Here is a 20,018-nt window from a genome sequence, read left to right on the forward strand (position 1 = left end):
TTTGTTTAATATCAGTATCTTTTGTTTAATATCAAATAATAACTAAAACATCCTTCATATCCCTAAAGAAAAAACAAAAGCTATGGGTAGTACTGGGTCATAACTACAGAAAGTTAAGACTGGTGTTTTTACAGTTGAGTTCCAAAGTATCAGGAAAGCTTTTACATGGATTTGAATGTCCTTTTTACCACATGGAAATAACATGCTTTTTTTGATTCTTAATGTTAGACTATGTTTAAACTATTAGCCGAAATGAATTTCATAATTCCGTTTTCGTAACTGTGTTTTGTCAGCCTCAAAGCTATTTTACTGCATTCTGGCTGGAATATATAAAATGCATTCTTAAGGTAAAATGGCTTCATATACTGATTATCCCCACTGTTACTCAGAAGCTAAGTAAAAATGAAATACAGCATCAAAGCTAAGTTAATTTCTTAAAATTTTGGGTGAAACCAAGTTCAGGATGAAGAAATAGTGAAGCAAATAATTTTGTAGAGTGTTCCATTTACATGGCACACTATGAGAACTGAAGGTTTTTAGGTGCTTCAAGGTGAGACACTCGCTGGCTTGCTGTTTTGTTTAGTTTTCAGAATCATCCTTGAAATGCTGATGTTTGCTTACAAGTGAAATATATTAAGTGACTATGCACCTTTGAAAAGGCTACTAGGCACCTGTCTAAACCCTTAGGCAACGAGTTACCTTTAAAAGCCTGGCTGCGATCTGGCTGTTTGCCTGCACCAGTGATAGAGCTAATTGATGTGTTTTTAAAATGCGGTGCTAAATCTGTGTTCAGTAATACTCTGGGTAAATTCTGCAACAATTCAGATCGGGAAGTAAGCTAAAAAAATTCTCAGTAGCAAACCTTCCTGTCACTCTTCAGAAAAGATTCTAACAGAAATGTGTTACTCCTTTTACTTTACTTTTTTGCCTTAAGTATACCTATTTGTATTTCATACAACAGAAAAGGACTGCTTTTGCTATGGTTACATCAATACTCCAATGACAGCTTTAAATCAAGGAAATATACTTGTTCATAATTTAATGGAAAATAAAAAGTAGACTAATAAATGGTTATTAATAATGAACAGTTATGGTAGTCTGATTACCAAGGCAGTTTTACTCTTCTCCCCTCCCTGTCAAACTATGATGGATTTCCTTAGAAGGACAGTTATTGTGCAAATAAGATGTTTTATTTTATACACCTTATAAAATTTAATTTTGCCTTTTTTTTTTTTTTTTACATTGTTACATTTCAGCCCATTAAATAATTTACTGTAATGTCAAACTGACAACTATACTGGCTAATTACACCAGAGTTGATTAAAAGCATTTTTGTTTGAGCTGCCTTCTCAATACCTCTGCAGTAAAACTCAAGCATACCTAATAAACCCAGGGGGAAAAGAAGACTTACAAACAAACAAAAAGCCTTCTCCCCCAAAAACCCAAGAAGCCCCCAAGCAGTTAACTTTGATTTCTGATTATCTGCCTGAAATACCAAAATTGACAGCAGGAAAATAAATGCCCGTGTAATGGAAACCATTTAGGCACAAAATACCATAAAATGTACACAGCAGAAAATGTTGAAGGAAAAGACTTAAGATTTATTTTTTTTCCAGATATCATAAATATCTGAATTTGATATTTATCCTGGCTGTGACTTGTATCTCAAAATAATCAATGGATTTTGAAGACATCGTTTAAAAAAATCGTTTAAAAAAAGAAGATACTTTGTTCCTACTTATGTTTTTCTAATGGCTGAATGCTTTCAGGTATGTAATCATATAATAGGTCATCTAACAGTAATAGGCTTTCATGGATATTTTTATCATTGTAGTTGAGGTAAGTAATAGTAAAATATGCATAATTTCCCAATATTTTATCTGAATATGTTTAGAATGCTTATGAATAGTAGCCAACCATTACCTTTATCACTATCCAAGTATCTTGCTTTGCAAATGGTTATGCAATACGTATTTAGTACTGAGCTACTAGTCACACTGAATTATTCCCTATAATCTATAGGTTAAAAAAATCTCAGAAGCTGGCTGCTGAGAGAGTTAGTATCTGAGTTGGAAGTACCTGAACTAATGCCATTAAGTGGCTGTTAGGTGCTTAGTTTTCTGTCCAACATGTAAAAATGCAATATAGGTGTTAATATTTCCTGTCTTAACTCACCCTGCTGCACATTCATTGCTATGTTTACTGGCTGTGTATATATAGTCTCATTACTGGCTGTTTGATTTTACTCAAAGATCAGCTTTGATGTTATTTCTATTTGTAGGTCTCCCTTAAATCATGTTCTGAGGTTGACCTTTGACAGAGTGACTGCAGCTGAAAATGGTGGTACAGTTTATTTATAAAATTTCTCTGAATTCTAATGCTTATCTGTTGATTAGATGTGACAAGTGCATTAATTCCTGCTTTGTCAAAGTTCTCTGATATAATAAAATAATTGGGCTTAGAGGAAGAGTGGGGGAAAGAGACTCAAATAAAAAAAAAAAAAAATAAACAATTGGAAAAACTGGCCTTGTGGATCTCCCTAGGAGTGTGATGACTGATAACAATGTAGTACAATATTACCTTATGACTTTTTTTTCATGGTTTCAATAGGTATAAATATTAGTTGATTTATTACATCCTCTTATCTAACAGGATGTGTCCTACAGTAAATAGGAAAACGATCTCCATTCCTGTCTGCAAAAGTTCAATAGGCTATTTCAATTCAGTTGCCCACTGGAACTGGAAAAAGGCACTTGTTTTGACATTTACTAAAATGTATCTCAAGTAAAAAAATGACAGTATGCTAACTCAGAAGCTGCTTAGGTTTCTTAATGCCTTATGTGCACTTTTGAACCTCACATAATGATGCTTAAGTGCTTGCACATCCACATTCCAAGCAGTCAACATTTAAGCACACAAGTAGCTTCATTCAGTTTCAGGAGGGTGTTTATGTGGTTAGAACAGGCAGACATAAAGGTATGTGTTTTGCAGAATTGGTATCTATATTTCCATTATTATATACATGTACTGGGTTTTTTTAAGTACTAGCCAAAAAAGTCAGTTATCTACAGCAATAACAGCCTAAACATATCCTTTTCAAGTCTTGCATTGCTATTGAACTCTATTGATGCTTATTTCTCATGATTGGCTGTAGAGCTGGCTTGGTTCAGATATAGATGTCTGAAATGTGCTGTGATGAACTCCACTTTTATGCCTGTTCCTGACTCAGCAATGGACAAGCCAGTTCATTTGTCTTAGAGGAATTTAAATAATTTTGGTTACAGGGTCTTTACACAGCAATTTGTTGTGCTGATCAATGCAACAAAATTGCTGTGGGATAAATTCCTGATCTGCTTCTGTTATTGTACACACCTCAGTAGACAGCACTGGAACTGTTCTCTTTCTTGGTGGGATACAGGAAGGGTGCATGCAGAAGAAGCTAGGAGGGATTAGTACTTTTCTGATCTGAAAATTTGAATTTTACCCAGCTTTGTTTTGGAAACAAAATAGTAATTTTCCTTTTTGCAGTGGCTTTATATTTTATCACAGCTTGCAGTGATCTCCTATCTCTCAAAGCCATTTTATGATCAGGAGCATTTGAATATTCCTAGTGCAGATGTGTTTATAAGCATAAAAGGAATAACTAATAAAAACAAAGCCAGAAATTTTGCTTCCATCTTGTGGCTTTGATATTAGAAAACAGGCTAAAAGAATCTGATAATTAGGTACCTGAAATGAACAACTATGTTACAAATTGTAATGTGGTATCTTCAAGAGAGACTCTTTAAAGCTAAATTCAGGGTAAAGGTGCCAGATTCAGTATTTTTATTTTCAGAATCTTAAAGCTCAGTGAGGTACAGAAAGCACTAAGAGGATTACACTCAGAGGGAAAAGGCTCAGACGCATGTTCTGAATATACATACTTTAAAAATGTCTTCAGGTTTAGGTATTAGAGCTGAACCCCTGGCTGTTACTTTCAATCTTTTATTCCCAAGTAAAACCTTTCCAGCAGAGGAGAATTCAAGATGTATAATCCTTGTGCATAAGCCTGGGATTGTAGCTAACCTTGACAATTACAGCCTGTTGTTCTTTTATCACTGAGAGTCATCCATAAACCAGCAAGTTGGGATAGACAACCATCAACTGATGTAATCTCTCAGCATTTTATCATACATTTTGGTTTTTCTGAGGGGGCTGGGAGAGACTGTTGTTGGGTTTTTTGACAAGTAAGTATCGCCCTCGTAGAGTTCAGCAGTCTTATTTCTGCTAAGAGTTTTGGAAGAGTTACTATGTACCCTTCTGTGGTCTGGGTTTTTTGCAAAATACAGAACAATTTAAATTTCTCTGTAAAGGTTACTAATTTCATTCGTAGTGAGCAATTTTCAGTGGTTTGCGGATAATTCAAGACTAACTTTCTATTACACTGTTGCATGTTATGTCTAACCATTTGGCCAAGGTATTTTGAAAAGAAGAAAGCGTAATAGATGAAGAGGCCTATTTATGGATTAATCACCATAAAGCTTTAGCCCTTTGCTGTGAATACTTTTTCAAACTGTAATTATTAGGATGAATTTAAAAATAAGAGGGAAAAGCCTTGTCTTTCACCTGTAGTATTGTTTTGACTGCAGTGGCATTCTTTATTGACATTTCCCCACCAATATCTTTTTAACATTACAGTTTCACTTGGGTAAAATGAGTGAACAAACCCTTATCTATTTAATCTTTTTATTATTTTTTGTTCTGTACGCTTTTATTAGATGCGTTGTACTCTTAACTGCATTTCAAAGTTTTATAATTTTATTAAAGGAGAATTTGGTAGTTTTCTTATGCTTAAAGAAAGCTCAAAATGCAATAAGAGCACCCTGTCTGTAATGTGTGATGTAACAGTTTTGTGTCATGATAAAACTTTTCTTGCTGTTTGCAAACATCACATGCTTTTTGAGCTTTGTTTGCAACTTTGACTAGCTCAGTTAATTCTCATGTGACTGACTCTTATGGGCTAGTAGTCTTGAAAAAAATGTAGAAGAAATTGAAAATTTTAAGTCCTTCAAAAGAAAGTTTAGCGTCATTTCTACAGATGCAGTTTCTTCTGGTTCTGCATTTTTAAGTGTTTCAAGTGGGATAAGAGGAGCATAATGTTGACATGTACTGTCACAACCATGATGCCTCCTTGTATTCCTGGGAATTGGCCCATGATAAACCACTAAATGAAATATCGAAAGGTTAAAGCTTTTAACCTAAAATCAATTAACTAACTATGCTTCACAGAACAGTTAAGATATTTGAAGTCATTCAAATCTCATGAAAATAAATTGGATCATAGAAAGAGTATAGCGTAAGTTAGTTTACTTGTTTTTGCCAGTGTAATGATAGTACAAGTCACCATGAGGACAAAAATTTTCTTAGAATGCTTCTAGTGTAAACAGGCCTCCCATTTTTCTTTTTGCAAGGAAATATATTATTATTTATATTATTATATACAATATATAATATATATATTATATATAATTATAATTCAAGGAAATCTGAGCCAGCTTTCCCAGGGGAGGGGCAGGGAAGTTGGCTTTTGTGTTTGGTTTTGGGTTTTTTTCCCCTAGACTCTGATCAAGTGGCAGAGGAAAGCTTTACTGTGCTTGGAAGGAATTGTGGTGTCTAAGCCTTGTGGTCGTGGAAGTATAAGCTGATGACAAAGTAGTCATAAGAAGAGTAAAGACACAACTGAAAACATTAATTTTGCCTTGAAAAAAGCATGGTTGAAAATAATAGTAGAATTTAATGCAACTAATTGTCTTTATGAATACCCTGTAAATACCATAAGGAATAGAAAAATAACTGAATATCAGATAATTCCTGAATAACAACCTCGTTGATATTGTTACCACTCTGATCTGCTTTTAAACTTTGTTCACTTAAAATATATTTTTCCAGCTATTCAGGTGTGCTGGTGAATTCCATAGGTCAGTAAGTTTGCCTAGAGAAAAGTGTAAGTCAGTGCAAAGTTCACTTGATTCTAGGCTTTTAATTCAACCTATCTCTTGTTCAAAATCAGGATTTGATGATTAGATTTCTAGTTTTTCCCTCTGATTCAGCTCTATGTTTCTCTCATTTAATCGGAAAACAAGATCACAGAATCACAGAATCCCAAGGGTTGGAAGGGACCTCAAAAGATCATCTAGTCCAACCCCCCCGCAAGAGCAGGGTAACCTACAGTACATCACACAGGAACTTGTCCAGGCGGGCCTTGAATATCTCCAGTGTAGGAGACTCCACAACCCCCCTGGGCAACCTGTTCCAGTGCTCTGTCACTCTTACAGTAAAGAAGTTCTTCCTGATGTTAACGTGGAACTTCCTATGCTTCAGTTTACACCCATTGCCCCTTGTCCTATCACTGGATATCACTGAAAAAAGCCTAGCTCCATCATCCTGACACCCACCCTTTACATATTTGTAAACATTGATGAGGTCACCCCTCAGTCTCCTCCAAGCTAAAGAGACCCAGCTCCCTCAGCCTCCCCTCATAAGGGAGATGTTCCACTCCCTTAATCATCTTTGTGGCTCTGCGCTGGACTCCTTCAAGCAATTCCCTGTCCTTCTTGAACAGAGGGGCCCAGAACTGGACGCAATATTCCAGATGTGGCCTCACCAAAATAAATAGGTTAGATTTAATTCTTTATTTTTTTTTATTTTTTTTTTTTACATTTTCACTTTATTTAGTAGCACTTTCTCTCATTTCCTAACTACCAAAGAGGTATTTTGAAACTCTAGTAACTTGTTTCCTTCTGAGAACAAATTATTCTCTGTGTAGTTTTAATAATTCATTTTTATAGTACAAGTATAAGCTAGTTAGAAGTTCATAGTATTTATTGCTATGAGGTTTATAAAAGTTTTAGAAAAATACAGTAGAGGCTATGTAGTTAATACCTGGAGTTCACTTAATTATATTTGTCTTAATTTTTTACTATACCTTTTCACTGCAGGGCTGTGTGGGATTTACTGTTTGTAGCTACTGCAATATATACACTTAGATTGACAAGAAAGAATGATATAAGGGAGAACTTGAATCCAGTAGAAGGCCACCAAAATGGACAAGAGCCTGGAGAGAGTGCAAAGAGGCTGTGGAAAGTGAACTTGGTCAGCCTCTGAAGTAGGGGAGACTTGGAGACACCTAACGCCAACCTTATACCTATCAAGGAGGTTACTAGTAAGATAAATCAAGACTCTTCATAGGTCCATGGTGGGAAAAGGAAAGACAACGGTCATAAATTGAAAGGAGAGGTTTCATGATATAAGATGGAGAATATTGCCTTTAAGGATGATTAAGCACTGGAACAAGATGTCGAGAAGGTTATGGAATCTCCATCCTTGGAGGTTTTCAAGATCTAAAAGGACAAAGCACTGAGCAGCTGGGTTTGTATTCAGTATTGACCCAGCTCCACAGAAGATTTTGGAGTAGAAGAACTCCTAAGGTCCCTTACAACCTGATTCTCTGTTTGTTGGTTGTTTTTTTTTTTAATCCCCTTCTCATTTGCCAGCAAAGCCTTATAAAAGCATTGTATTGGTGAAACTTTTTCTAGAAACATTGAATCTGATCCTGCCTTTCACTGGTCTTCCTGCTCAGCAGCAATGCATATGGGGTAAACCAGCTCCTTGTGATGTGCCTTTAGCTGAACTGCCTTCATGGCCAACGATTATTCCCAGTTTTCTGTTCCCCTGACAGCAGAGGGAGCATAGCCAAATGAGAGTTCAAATTCTGGAGAGAAGGGTTGCGACTGGGTCTTTGAAACCAAGTTACTGGTTATTTCTTGGAAGGGATCATGTTGGAAATGGGGCGGGGGGAGGGTAAGGGAGGGGAGGGACTGACTACTACTGCTGCCACCCTATTCTTGACTCGCCCTCACTGCCTATGATTGAATTTATGGTGCCATAAATTGCAAATGCTAAGAATCCAAAATTAATTCCTGAAGAAAATGAGAAAACTGTCTTTTGTCACTCTATTGTGCACTTTTTTTTAAAGCAAATGTATTTAACCTTTTAGAAAGCTTAGGAAAGTCTTAGAATGTGTCTTTTTTGAACATCAGTGCAGTTTGGATTAAATAAGTGTATATTTAAAAATATTTCTACACAAAAACTAGGTGATACGTCAGTATAAAATTAAAATGGGCTTGTGATACGGTTTTGTTTTGGTTTGTTTTTTTTCTTTTTTTCTCAAGCGTACATACCAGATATTATTAAAGATATCACTAAAGACTTGCTTAGCCCACAGTCAAATGCCAAAGGCCTATTATGGATGTTCTGAATACTAATTGCTTCCACCACATTATCTTTGTTGTGAAGCTTCACCTCTTGATGAATGTAACCAGTCACTGAATGCCAAATCAACCCTATTAAGATCAAGTCAAAGGTCTGGCAACAACAGAGCCTTTCCACACTTATCAAGTACATTAACATATTGCCAACTTTATTGTTAAATGTAAAGTACTTGTACTGCATGGGTGTATCTGAAAGGAGATGGTGATACTGTAAGTAGCACATCATTCAGTCAGCAGAAGGAGTATTTAAGCAATTAACTGGTTTAGCCTGGGATAGTGATAAACTATTATTTGGAGGTTTGATTTCTGTCAAGAATTACAGGAAAAATTATACAAATACCTCATTCTGGGGAGTATAACACTCTAAGTTTTGTGTCCAAGTGATTTACAGAGTTAAGTTAAACTACAGCTTAGTTATTCCTGCTATTCATAGATCTATTTTACTGAGAATTCCTAAATGGAAGCTACCTTCTTGTTCAATCCACATAACTGTGGCCATATGAAGTCCATTCCTGAAATCTCAGTGTATGGCTTTTCTAAGTCTACTGGGTTTAGTTGTATTTTTCATATGGCTTATGGGAGAGATTCACAATACATTTGACATGTAAAAGGAAATTTGTTTAGCTTTTAATAATCCTCAAGTCAATGTTGATGGACTTCTGAAGTGATCTAATCCAATCTCCTCCAAAGAAATAGGCACATGCTGAAGTATCTAATTCCGCTGTGTGGCAAAATGAGTTGAACACATTTTAATAGATTGTCCTGTCATATAAATTTGTCTGAGTAAGAGTTTGTCTTGCCACACAGGTCTTGTTATGGTTCCAAGATACATGATAGCATAATGCCTCAATTGATTCTCCAACTTTTGTTGTCCTTATCATATTTGAGTAAGGTCCAATGGTCTATGTGTAATGAAAATACTAATTGTGGTTTAATAGCCTTTTTGAGTTGTGGAAAGCAACCCATGTAGGAAGCATATAACTGGAAGCCAAAACTGAACACAGGACTTCTGGGACTTAGGTGAAGGAAACACAAGGCAAAAATGCCTGAAACTAGCATTTTAATGATTTCCAATGTTTTCTGTTGCAGTCAAGCCACCAGCTCAGAAAAAATTTCTCACAGGGTGTTCATTTCTGGCCTTAGGTAGCAGAAGGAGATGCAACACCTTTGAAAGTTCAGATACAAGACTTTATCAGAACTTACAAAATATTTGGTCCAGGTTTTGGATGTTCCTGGAATATTTCTTTTCATGCTTAATTGAACAAAATAAAGTTTTGCTGATATTCTACAGTACACAGGTAAATTTCAATTAGCATTTATTTATCTTCTGCTCTTCTGTAGCATAACATTGTCTGAAGCATTTCCAGGTATTAAGCTATGTTCATACAGCAGGGTTTTCTTAGAAAGGAAAACCCATCTTCGCAAACTGGTGTTTTTGTAATGTTCCCTCTTAATCAGTGGTTCAGAATGATTATTTGTGGGTTTGCAGAAAGATGTGCAAGCAGAAAGTGTTCATAGAAATACAATATTCCCAGTCTAGAACAGCTGTTAGTGGCATTTTCTGCTGTAACTTTTTAAAGACTGAGATTTGCTTTGATGACAGTCATTGTAACTGACCATCGTCAGAGAGCAATCCTCTCCATTCCTAACTTTTTCTTACCCTGTAGGCAGTGTAGTAAAATATTGAAACCTCCCCCCCCAAAAAAAACCCCAAAAACTTTAATCATATTCTTAATATAGCTGCTGCTATTGTAAAATGGATTTTAATGAAAAATATTTCTTTAGCCATTGATTTCTAGCAAAGCTTTAAGTGATCCACTTCTGTAGTAATTGTACACACTGGAAACAAAAGCAGTTCAGACTGGGCTATGTTTAACCAGCATTGTTTCAGACTTGGAGTAAAACTTTGTACTAGCTCAAAGACTGTAGATTTGTTGCAGTCTTTGCAGTTCACTGAACTTTTTTTTTCTGTGCATACATATTTCAAGTAAACTCTGTAGTTATAACAAGTGACACGTTATGGACCCTAAATCGTTGCACTGTGAAATATGCACAGAAAAAGGACAAATGAAGATATCAAGGGTCTGTTCCATTTTGCACTGAACTGTAAAATGCCACCCTTGTTGTACAGAAGATCACTGGTTCTGAGCAGGGCTCATTGACTGCTAAGTTGTGGATAGTGTTTCACTTTCTGCAACTGTTAATATCCTGAGTTATCCAGGCATAATGACCTCTCCATTTGTGACACATTGTTGAATTTTCTGGTTCTTTTAACTTATTCAACACCCCCCCCCCCTCCCCCTTTTTTTTCTTCTTTCTCCATTGACCGAAGGCTGGAAGGATGCTGAATTAAGCTGTGGTACAGAGCTGCCTCACTGTTGGTCAGCCAATTATATTTGAAATTGGTGGTGGCAGCGTCACATCTGTAGATGAATATAAGTAGAGTACCTTTCCTGTATACTTCAACATCTGCACGAGCTTTTCTGTGTATGAGACAACGCATGTGTCTTGGATAATCTTGGAATATCTGCAGTTTTGGTTTTGGTAGTTTTTAATTCTGATATAGTAAGCAATCTGTACTATAATAATACATATTATTTGATAGCTGCCACTGGATATTTAAATTCTGCTTGGAATTAAATTCTAATTTTATAACTAGTTGCAAAATTAAAATTGAATCATAATACATATTAAATACTTTAAGTGCTTTATATTTTTTAAGAACTTGGCCAGTTCAAAATATGGAAAGATAAATGGGTTACGTGTGGCATACAGCACTTGGCTTCCAGACCTGAATGCTTACTCTGATCTTGTAAGAATCTGAAGTCAATGGAAGGGTACCATTTTATCTTGGATTACGACCCATGCCCATATTTCTTCTTTGTTCCACACCAAAAGAGAGTGTTTAATCTGTTTTTGTTTGCATAATATATTCTGCATGGCTCAAAGTTTACTCTGACCCTACAGCGAGTAAGTTGTGTTTTGGTAGGGCTGCTTTAGGTGCCTCCAGCCTGGAATATGTCAGGTGCATAAATATTTTGCCTATCTTCAACACTACTCTCTCTTTTATACTATGTTTTATATGACTGTTTCCCTCCAAACATCTGCGAATCTTGCCAAATTTGCTGGCTTATAGAAGAAAAACTTTCAAATTTCAGAGGACTTTGAAACCCAGGTCCTGTATAGTGAATAACATGGTGGATCTAAAATTCAATATCAAAGCCTTTTCCCCTAGTATCAAGCCATATTTTTGCCTCAGTCATTGAGTTGTTCTTAAATTGTCTGTTGGTAACCTGAAATCTTGATGATGTTAAAAAAACCCAATAACATTTTAGGTTTAGATACCTTCTGTATCCTCCAAAAGTCTTAACAGAATCCACTTACTGTCTTTCTATGTGCCTTCTGTAAAAGCACCTGCAAAAAATCAAGGTTTGCTATAACCGGGCTTAGGCCACTGCAGAAGCACCAAGGAGAAAGTTTTCTTAATAGATTATACCTACTACCTTGTTAAGCATAGAGATCATTTGCTAAGATGGGTTTGTTCCCACTGGGGGTCACTGTGCCTTTTATGCCTGGACCTTACAGAAAAGAAATGAATGCATAAGATAGGATGAATGTTTTACTAGACCATTGGGCACATTGATTTTTATTTTCATGGATATGTAGATCAAATTGAAATAACCTAAAGGGGATGATGTGATACCCTGATGTCAAGATTTGTAGTAAGTCTGTATATTTCTACTTCTTGGTACTCCCTGTACAAAAATAGCATGGGGTGTCATTGACATCTGTCACTTGCTGACACTTAGGAGAAAAATAACCTCTGCCTCTGTGAGACATTCCCAAGACATATCCCAGATGCATAAGATTGTGTACTGAACCTCATTTTGATTTATTTACATTTTAAAGCAAGTGTTATGCAAGTCAGAAACACATGATTCTGGCTGGCTGATATATCCTTAAGCAACTGCCTGTATATTGGCATGTGAAGAATTCTTTCTTGTCTGATGTATGATGCTACTTTGGAAATGTGTTTTTTGTAAACACCCTGAAACTACAGAGCAGGAACAGTTTCTATTTCAAGACTTGTTAAAATTACATTCATTGAAGCAACAACTGTTCAATCACCACATTAGAAAGAAACTGTTTAGACCACCATACAATGTCAAAATTAATGAAGAATTAAGAAATTTGGAAAACTGAAATTAAGAAAAACAAACCAACATGAGCTAAGGCTTACTTGAAATTTGGACTTTTGAATTACCCAGGAATATTATGCATTCAGTAAATCTCAATATCTTTACTTGAATTTTTTTTTTACTAAGGCTCAAGGAAACTGTTACATAGGTTAATTAACTCTCAGAGAAAGTAGGAATGTGAACTGTATTTTAAGCAGCAGGGTCATATATACATATTTATTTCCACCCCACCCCCCCCACCCCCCCCCATATGTGTGCAGTGCCTTTTCTTTTTGAAGCCGGTTTTCAATTTCAAAAAACATTCTCAAACTTGGGTAAAAATTATCTTTGTGTGATACCACTTTAACAGTTCTAGGAACACAGATTGAAGTTTTGCGGCTATCTGTTCAGCTAATGTAGGGAAGAGAATTTAAAGCTTATCTAATGTTGTAGACCTTGTCAGATTGACAGACTGCAGTTTTCAGTTACAGGAATATAAAATTTTCCTTCCAGTAGGAAGTCAATACCAGATGTTCTTCTCTAGCACCAACCCTGCTTTTTCATCCTGTCATCTGGACTTTAGATCTTATTACTCACAGAACTCCAACAGTCTGATGAAATGGAGACAGTGTTCCCATTGTTTTGTCTGTTATCTGGAGTTATGCTAGAACAATTCAGATCATCAGTACTTAAAAATACAACTGTCAGCTGTACTATATTTTATTTTACACTGATTATTATTTATATAAAAATACTGCACATGAGGTGAGAGATTTCTAAAGTTTAGGGGAGTTTATAACACTGCTTCTAGATTGTATTTCTTTATCAGGGAAAAATACTGGTAAATAGAAGAACATCTCTGGAAAATGACATATTTCTCTCTATTTTCCATCATGTTCACTTTATCTGTAGTGTCATGTTAGTTTAAGGTGCAGCATATGTAGGCCAACAAAAGCTGACATAAAGGAAAGCAGCATAATACAGTCTAATGATACGTGACACATTCAGACTGAGAAGGAAACTCACTTCCTCGGAATTAATACCTACTACTTACTGTATTTGCCATTAACATACTCTTCTCTATGCATACCCTCTCCCCTATGCAATCAACATATGGCTTACTTATGTTGGAGAATACTAGCTTGTTCTGAAAACACAGTGAAATCATGAAGTATTTTCTAAGATGTAGATTTGTAATTCAGTCCTGATATTGCTTTCCTGATTCCTAAACTATTCCGATGCAGAAAGAACAAATAAATCTTGATATTTTCCCCTTTTCTAGTTGATAGACTACAATATAACAATATTTGTATTTGTGATAGGTCAAGTTATGTACCCATATTCACGTAACCTTATTGCTAACTTAAAAGTGTAAATTTATTAAAATTATATTTTAAACTCCCCTGTAAGTCAATTATCAATTCTAGAAAGTAAACAAGAGCATTTAATAATGCTATTTAACATAATTCACAGTAATTCAAAGTAGATTTCAGTGCAAGTAGTATGCACTGAAAGCAGAATGTGTCCTTAGACACAGTGGAACACATTTCAGACTAGAAACAAAGCTTTCCAAAGTATTATATTTGCTTGAGGGTTGACATAGCTGGGAAATTACTTTTCTTGGGAAAGTCTGAGGCTTTTGTCGCATTCTGCACTGGGAGTTTGTTCTGTTTCCTCACTTTCCTGAAGAAGAAAGGTTCCCTAGAATACCTGCAGAAGTTGTCCAGCATAAAGAAAATGCAGAGCTATAGCCCTTGAGCTGAATCAAGCAGAGACAGGGACTCCCACACCAGCTTCTGTGCTGCCTGGTGTTCTGGCACAAGTGTGCCACACAGTGAACTAGATTTAGAGTACAAATATCAGTCATGACTGTAATTTTACTGTGTTAATTTTAATTTAGGACAGTTCTCTGCTTGTATTCATTACATGGCTGCCAAATGCTTTCTTCTGGCACAGAAGCATGGGTGGATGGGGTCAGGCAAAAACAGTGAAAAGTGAAAGAAAAACCAGAATCACATTTCTTAGCAACACTAAGTAATGTGAATATGACATGCTTGTAGAGGAAGAATTTATTTTAAAAAGTGGAATCTTAGCTCATTATTTGTGCAGTCAAATATTAAAAAATGTACCAGCAATCTAAGTTAGTGTATTACGTTCAAATTAAAATGAGGAAGGAACTATGAAGCAGGAGAGAAAATTTTCATAGCGTATTGTCTATGCAAGATGATAGATGGCAGGTGAGTTAGGATTACTGATTGGTGAAGAATTCTTTTCATTAAGAAATAAAAACACCCCACTGTTTGTTGTACTCTTGCTGTCAAAGGGATTTATCCTAAAGTAAAATCTAAGTGGTCCTAAACTTTAAAGTACAATTTTCATTATAAATAAAAAAAATATTTCGTATAAAAGAAGGCTCTACCCATTTCATCATGAGGACAGTGGACTGACTACTGCTTGAATTGAAATAGCATCTGAGAAGCTACCATATTGTCATTTTACAGTCTGAGCCAAAGAATTATAATGGATTATGTAACTGTGGTACAAGATCTGGGTATTATAAGGTTAAGTAGCTGAGATATTTTGTCGTTTATTGGGGCATTTTGCTCTATGAGCAAGGATCAAGGGTATTAAGAAGAAAAACAAATTTTACTTCATTAATGAATTAAAGCAGTAACATTTTATTTGGTTTCAAAATCATCAGGAAGACTATGTGTGTACATGATGTGTCTTGGTTTCAGGATATGCTATTTTAAATTCTTTTAATATGTTACATGAAAATGCCTACCTAAAAGTCACCTATACTTAATTAAATATTGCCTAAAAACAGGGATACAAAATTTTGGTTTTTCCTATTTATAGGAACTTTCATTTTGAGAGGTTTTGTTCTTTATTCCTAAACTGATATATAATTTTCAAATATAATGTTTTTCACTTTAGTGCATACAAGAAGGTCACTAACACTGACTTTGAAAACTTTGTGAAATAGCAAGTTATTTACATGCGACAACTTTGGTGCCATTGCGCACATACACCAACCACTTTTCCCATTGTTCTCAGTGTTAAGACTGTTGTGATTCTGCTGATGTAGCCAGTGTTTTTCTTCATTATTCCTCTGCCTTTGTCCTTTCCTACAGGCTTACCCTGAGTTTGTCCTGACCTACCTAGAGGAACTAAATGAAAGAGAGGAGGTGACCCAGACAGAAAACTGCATCCACCATGGGGCCTGGTCTGCAGCTCATCAGCAGATAGACAGCAGCTCAGTGAAAGAGGTCACAGTATTAAGCCAGAGGCAGGTCAGAGACAGTCCTTTCAAAAACACGTTTTGAAGAGAGAAATATCAGTGTAGAAGTCAACTTACTTCCTTAAATAAATAACCTCATTTGATTTTTTAATACAATATTTTTATGTTAGACAGGTTATATACAGGATTTTAACAAATAAAAAAATGTTATGTATTTATGTCTCAGAACACTTTATGCTTATAGGACATGTAGGACAAATTTTTGAAATATCTTATTTCCATGTGGGTGAAAAAAAAAAATATCAGGGAAGGAAAGGAAATAAACAGAAACCACTAGATCTTCAGATTTGTGCTTCTTGATGCATCTTGACATAGCTATTTGTATTTCTGACATTTCCTGCTAATCAACAGCCTCACTTGAAAACGTAGACACACATTATTTTAATTAGTAATATATGAATTGCATGGTTGTACTTCCATCTCTTAGGTTCTGCAAAAAAATGTCAGCAACCCCAATCAGAAACAACTTTCAGGACCTTTGGACGCCCATTTAATGCCTGCAGATCCCCTGGGGGAGACTACACAGCTGACAGCGGCACTGGTGAGGAAACTAGAAGAGAAACATCCTAAGGCCTCAGCTCAAAGGTAAGCCACTGACAGAACTGATATTTATTGTTCAATGACATTAGATGTTTTCCTTCAGTTTCATGTAAGATTGATTTCCTGGATATTACTGAAATATCTCAGAAACCCTCTGGCTGATAAGCAAACAGGGGTTTTGACCAAAATTAATGAAAAAGGGTGACATTTATGTGCCCTTTCTTTATTATTTTGAAGATTGGTGTGGATAATGTTTGTTAGTAATTGCAAATTTACTTCTTAATTTTTATCTACAAACCTCACATCATGCAAATTACATAAAGAAACAGGACTTGGATCAACATTGTGGCCCATTTTGTGTTACGAGACTTAAGCTTAAATGGTGAAGGTTCTGTTAAAACCCTGAAACTCATGCTGAGCCGAAATACCAAGTGATGCAGTCACTTTCAATATGGGACTATTTTAATTTCGGTAAAAGATAAATAGTAGTGTTCTTAGTTGCTTCTACTTACAGCAGGCAAAAGACTTTGCCTTTCTTTAGATAACTTAAACTCTCTTTTACAAATGGCATTTGGCTAGTTGTTTTTGAGCTTTTTGGGTATTCTTAGAGCAGAAGTTTTTAAAAATTGACCTCCCATTCAGATGAAAGTCTACGAGACATCACTTTGAATGAAAATTGAATTTGGTAAAGTTGCTGTTACTGCTGGCAGTAAGTCAGTGACAGCAATTTACAGGTGACTGCAAACAACAAACAGATTCAGTTAATCCAGGTTATCGCAAATCTTCCCTTGGAAGTATTACCCCTAAAGAACTCATAATTTTGCTCTTCTGGTCCTCCTTCAAGGACTAGCATTTCTGATGTTTCATTTATTATATTATCTTACAAATATTTAGGCTTTGAGTATCCAAAATATTTCCTAAATGTGCTTGAAGACTATGACATGACCGAGGTAATGGCCATCAGTAGTTTTTGGGGAACTGCATAGGTAAAATTAGGTTACCTGTATTTTGGGTAACTTTGATTTTTGATAAATCAAATAACTTCAAAGCTTTTTTAAATGATTTAACTACTAGTAAATACTGTATTTAGTTTATGTCTATTTTGTTTATGTTGTATTACAGCATACACTGAAGTACCAAAGTTAACATTGATTATATCAGCTCTTTTCAAAAGACATCTTCTGCAATGTAAGGTGAAGGTTTATATACAAGATCATTTTTTCCATAGTGCTTTGGCTTTGAATTGTTATGCTCTAAAGATGCAATGTGATGTCAGGTTCACTACAAAGTTTTTCACTTCATTTAAGTAGAAGGGGATAAGTGAAATTTCCTCAAATAGATTTCCATGCTTTTAGCCTCAGATAGCAGTGTATAAATATTAAGCTTAAAAACAGTCTCTTGCAGAGAAGACTTTTGATTTAGAAAGCAGTCTGCAGTCAAGATAGACTTTAAGCACTGAATGCTTGACTTTTTATGTCTTTATGTATCTCTTCCCATTAAAAGTGGGAATCATTTTCCTGAACTAGAACTAAATATAGAAAAAATACATTTTAATACAAAAAAGACATTATTTTACTGTCAGAAATATTTGGCATTAAATAGTGATGGTAACTAATTCAAAACTTCTGCAGTTACCTCTGTTATGGAAGGTATTAGGTGGTTTAAACTCTCTTTTGCTGCAATTTCTCACTAGACTGTGGCAAATACTGATGTTTTCTGGTAAATAGCTGCCGCCTTCCACTCTGTAGTTTGTAGAATGCTTTCAATGCCTGAAAGGTGATGTATGAAATAGGAGAAAGGGTTTTACTTATTCTGTGTGATTTGAAAAGCTGTTCAATTTCTACATAGCAATAAATAAAATTTTCTTGCCTTTTCAGGAAAAAAAACCCAACAACAAAAACAACAGGAAAAACTGTCATAAGAGCAAATGAGGTGTAAATTGTCTGTTCAAAGGAAGCTATATCTCAGTGTCCTAGACTTTTATTTCAGGAGTTGGTCCAGTTTTGTGCGTCAATAAAGTGGAGGAGTGATGTGTCACTGCAGCATGGAGTCAGCCCCACATTGAAAGGAAACATTATTGTGTAGGATGTTGTGGGAAGACCCTTAAAAAAAGAGCTAAGTTTCAAATAATGTGGTTTATTAGATTGCAAGGTTGCCTGTGATAATTTTCATACAGTTAGTCTTTCTTTCCTTATGAATTTTTGCTGGTGGAAGGCTGCGGTCGGCCCCTTTCTTACCTGCACATTGTTTAGCCAGATGCTCATTATCCTGTGATATGTGATAGTAAAGCCAATAAGGAAATGAACTCGATGCTTGTGCGTGTGTGTCCTATCGTAGCAGTCTTGGTACATCCTTAGTATCTTTGGGTACATCTTATTCAGTGTTGTTGCCAATGTTGTTTTTTTTAGTGCATCTCATACTTTTAGAAATTTAGATGATGCCTGTAAGATACGAAAACTTGAACATCATCTCTGAACATCATCTCTGATTTATGTGATTGAATCCCTGATTTTCTATGTGAAAGATGGAAAACTTATCCATTCCAGCAACTATCATTGAGGTAAAAATCCTTTCTAAATTACTGGTATTGCCCCAAACAGACCAAAGTCAAATAATCAGCTAGTTGTTAGACATGGAATGTTGAAGTTGCTGAGATGATTTGGCTTTTAGGGTATGGATGAATAGAGAAGTGACCTGTATTGACTATAATTTATATAGATCCCTCAGTACATGAGAACTCATGACTTACCTAGGTAATTAATGGCCGCTAATATTCTTCCCATCCTTATTGTCATCCTCATTGTTCTTGTATGGGAAACAGCAAATCCATTGCCTCCTTTGACTCGGAGTTTTTTTATTGAGTGGAACTTGTAGTAAGAAATTAAATAGCATTATCTATGCCTGGGTCAAGATATAATGATGTTTGGGTGGTACCTTATGGAAATGTAGTCCCTGCAACTTCTGACAGCATTTTAAATAAGTTCTCTCATTCTTGTGATCTTACGTGTTGGGCCCAACTAGGAAAGTAAGAGAGTGCTCTTGTATGATCAGCTGTGACAGACTTGTACTGTCCTGGAAGTACTTTAACTTTGTGAATTGTCCCTTTAAAAGGCACTAGTTGCATTTATAAAATTGATCTTCTGTTTTAATGAAGCTTGGGTTTCAGGCATTATTGGATCATTTTGCTTCCATAAGTAAGCTTAATTTCAGAAGTTTCTTACTACTTTGTCTCTAATCCAGATATGCATTTAAGTATGCTCAAAATTAGGTGCATGCTAGGTACAAACATTCTTGGATCTGAGCCAGAAAGCTTATGAACTTGTCATATTTAATACTAAGACACATCTGGGACAGTTAAGTCAATTTTTAATTTTTCTGAATCACTAGGACAAATTCAGTTATTATGGGTTTTTTTTTTATTAGACCTACTAGTGTAGGAAAAATGACTAAGGAATATGCCTAAGGAGAAGGAAATTTTCTCCCATTTCCATCAGTGACACAGCTATGAATTCGTACAATTGTAACGACTAAGCAAATGCTTGACCTTGTTGTTTTTTACACTGTTCATTCATTTTAAATCCAAGTGGGCAAAACATAGGTAAAATTCATAATCTGTATTGTAAATTGATGATTCCATGTAGACAGATGAGAATGTATTAAACAAAAATAATTCACCACTAGATTATTTTT

The 20,018-nt window shown here is 35.5% G+C and overlaps 1 protein-coding gene across 13 annotated transcripts in view; it reads left to right on the forward strand.

Annotated features, from left to right (window-relative positions):
* The window catches only part of DCDC1 (doublecortin domain containing 1), a 33,235-nt gene extending 14,656 nt beyond the window's left edge, over window positions 1–18,579 (forward strand). For 8 of the 13 annotated variants that reach the window (XM_065685977.1, XM_065685974.1, XM_065685975.1 and 5 more), the window contains 3 exons: window positions 15,622–15,780; window positions 16,216–16,373; window positions 18,206–18,579. In XM_065685977.1, the coding sequence (XP_065542049.1) occupies window positions 15,622–15,780; window positions 16,216–16,373; window positions 18,206–18,266 (378 nt within the window). In that variant the 3' untranslated portion in view covers window positions 18,267–18,579. Of the gene's footprint in view, window positions 1–1,616; window positions 1,770–2,281; window positions 2,541–6,977; window positions 7,791–15,621; window positions 15,781–16,215; window positions 16,374–17,450; window positions 17,521–18,205 lie in introns of those variants that run through there. The other 5 variants (XM_065685980.1, XR_010613994.1, XR_010613996.1 and 2 more) reach the window with 5 other exon arrangements.
* Window positions 18,580–20,018: the final 1,439 nt, after the last annotated feature.

This window comes from Lathamus discolor, chromosome 6, assembly GCF_037157495.1.
Source record: "Lathamus discolor isolate bLatDis1 chromosome 6, bLatDis1.hap1, whole genome shotgun sequence".
NCBI classification, from domain to species: Eukaryota; Metazoa; Chordata; class Aves; order Psittaciformes; family Psittacidae; genus Lathamus; species Lathamus discolor.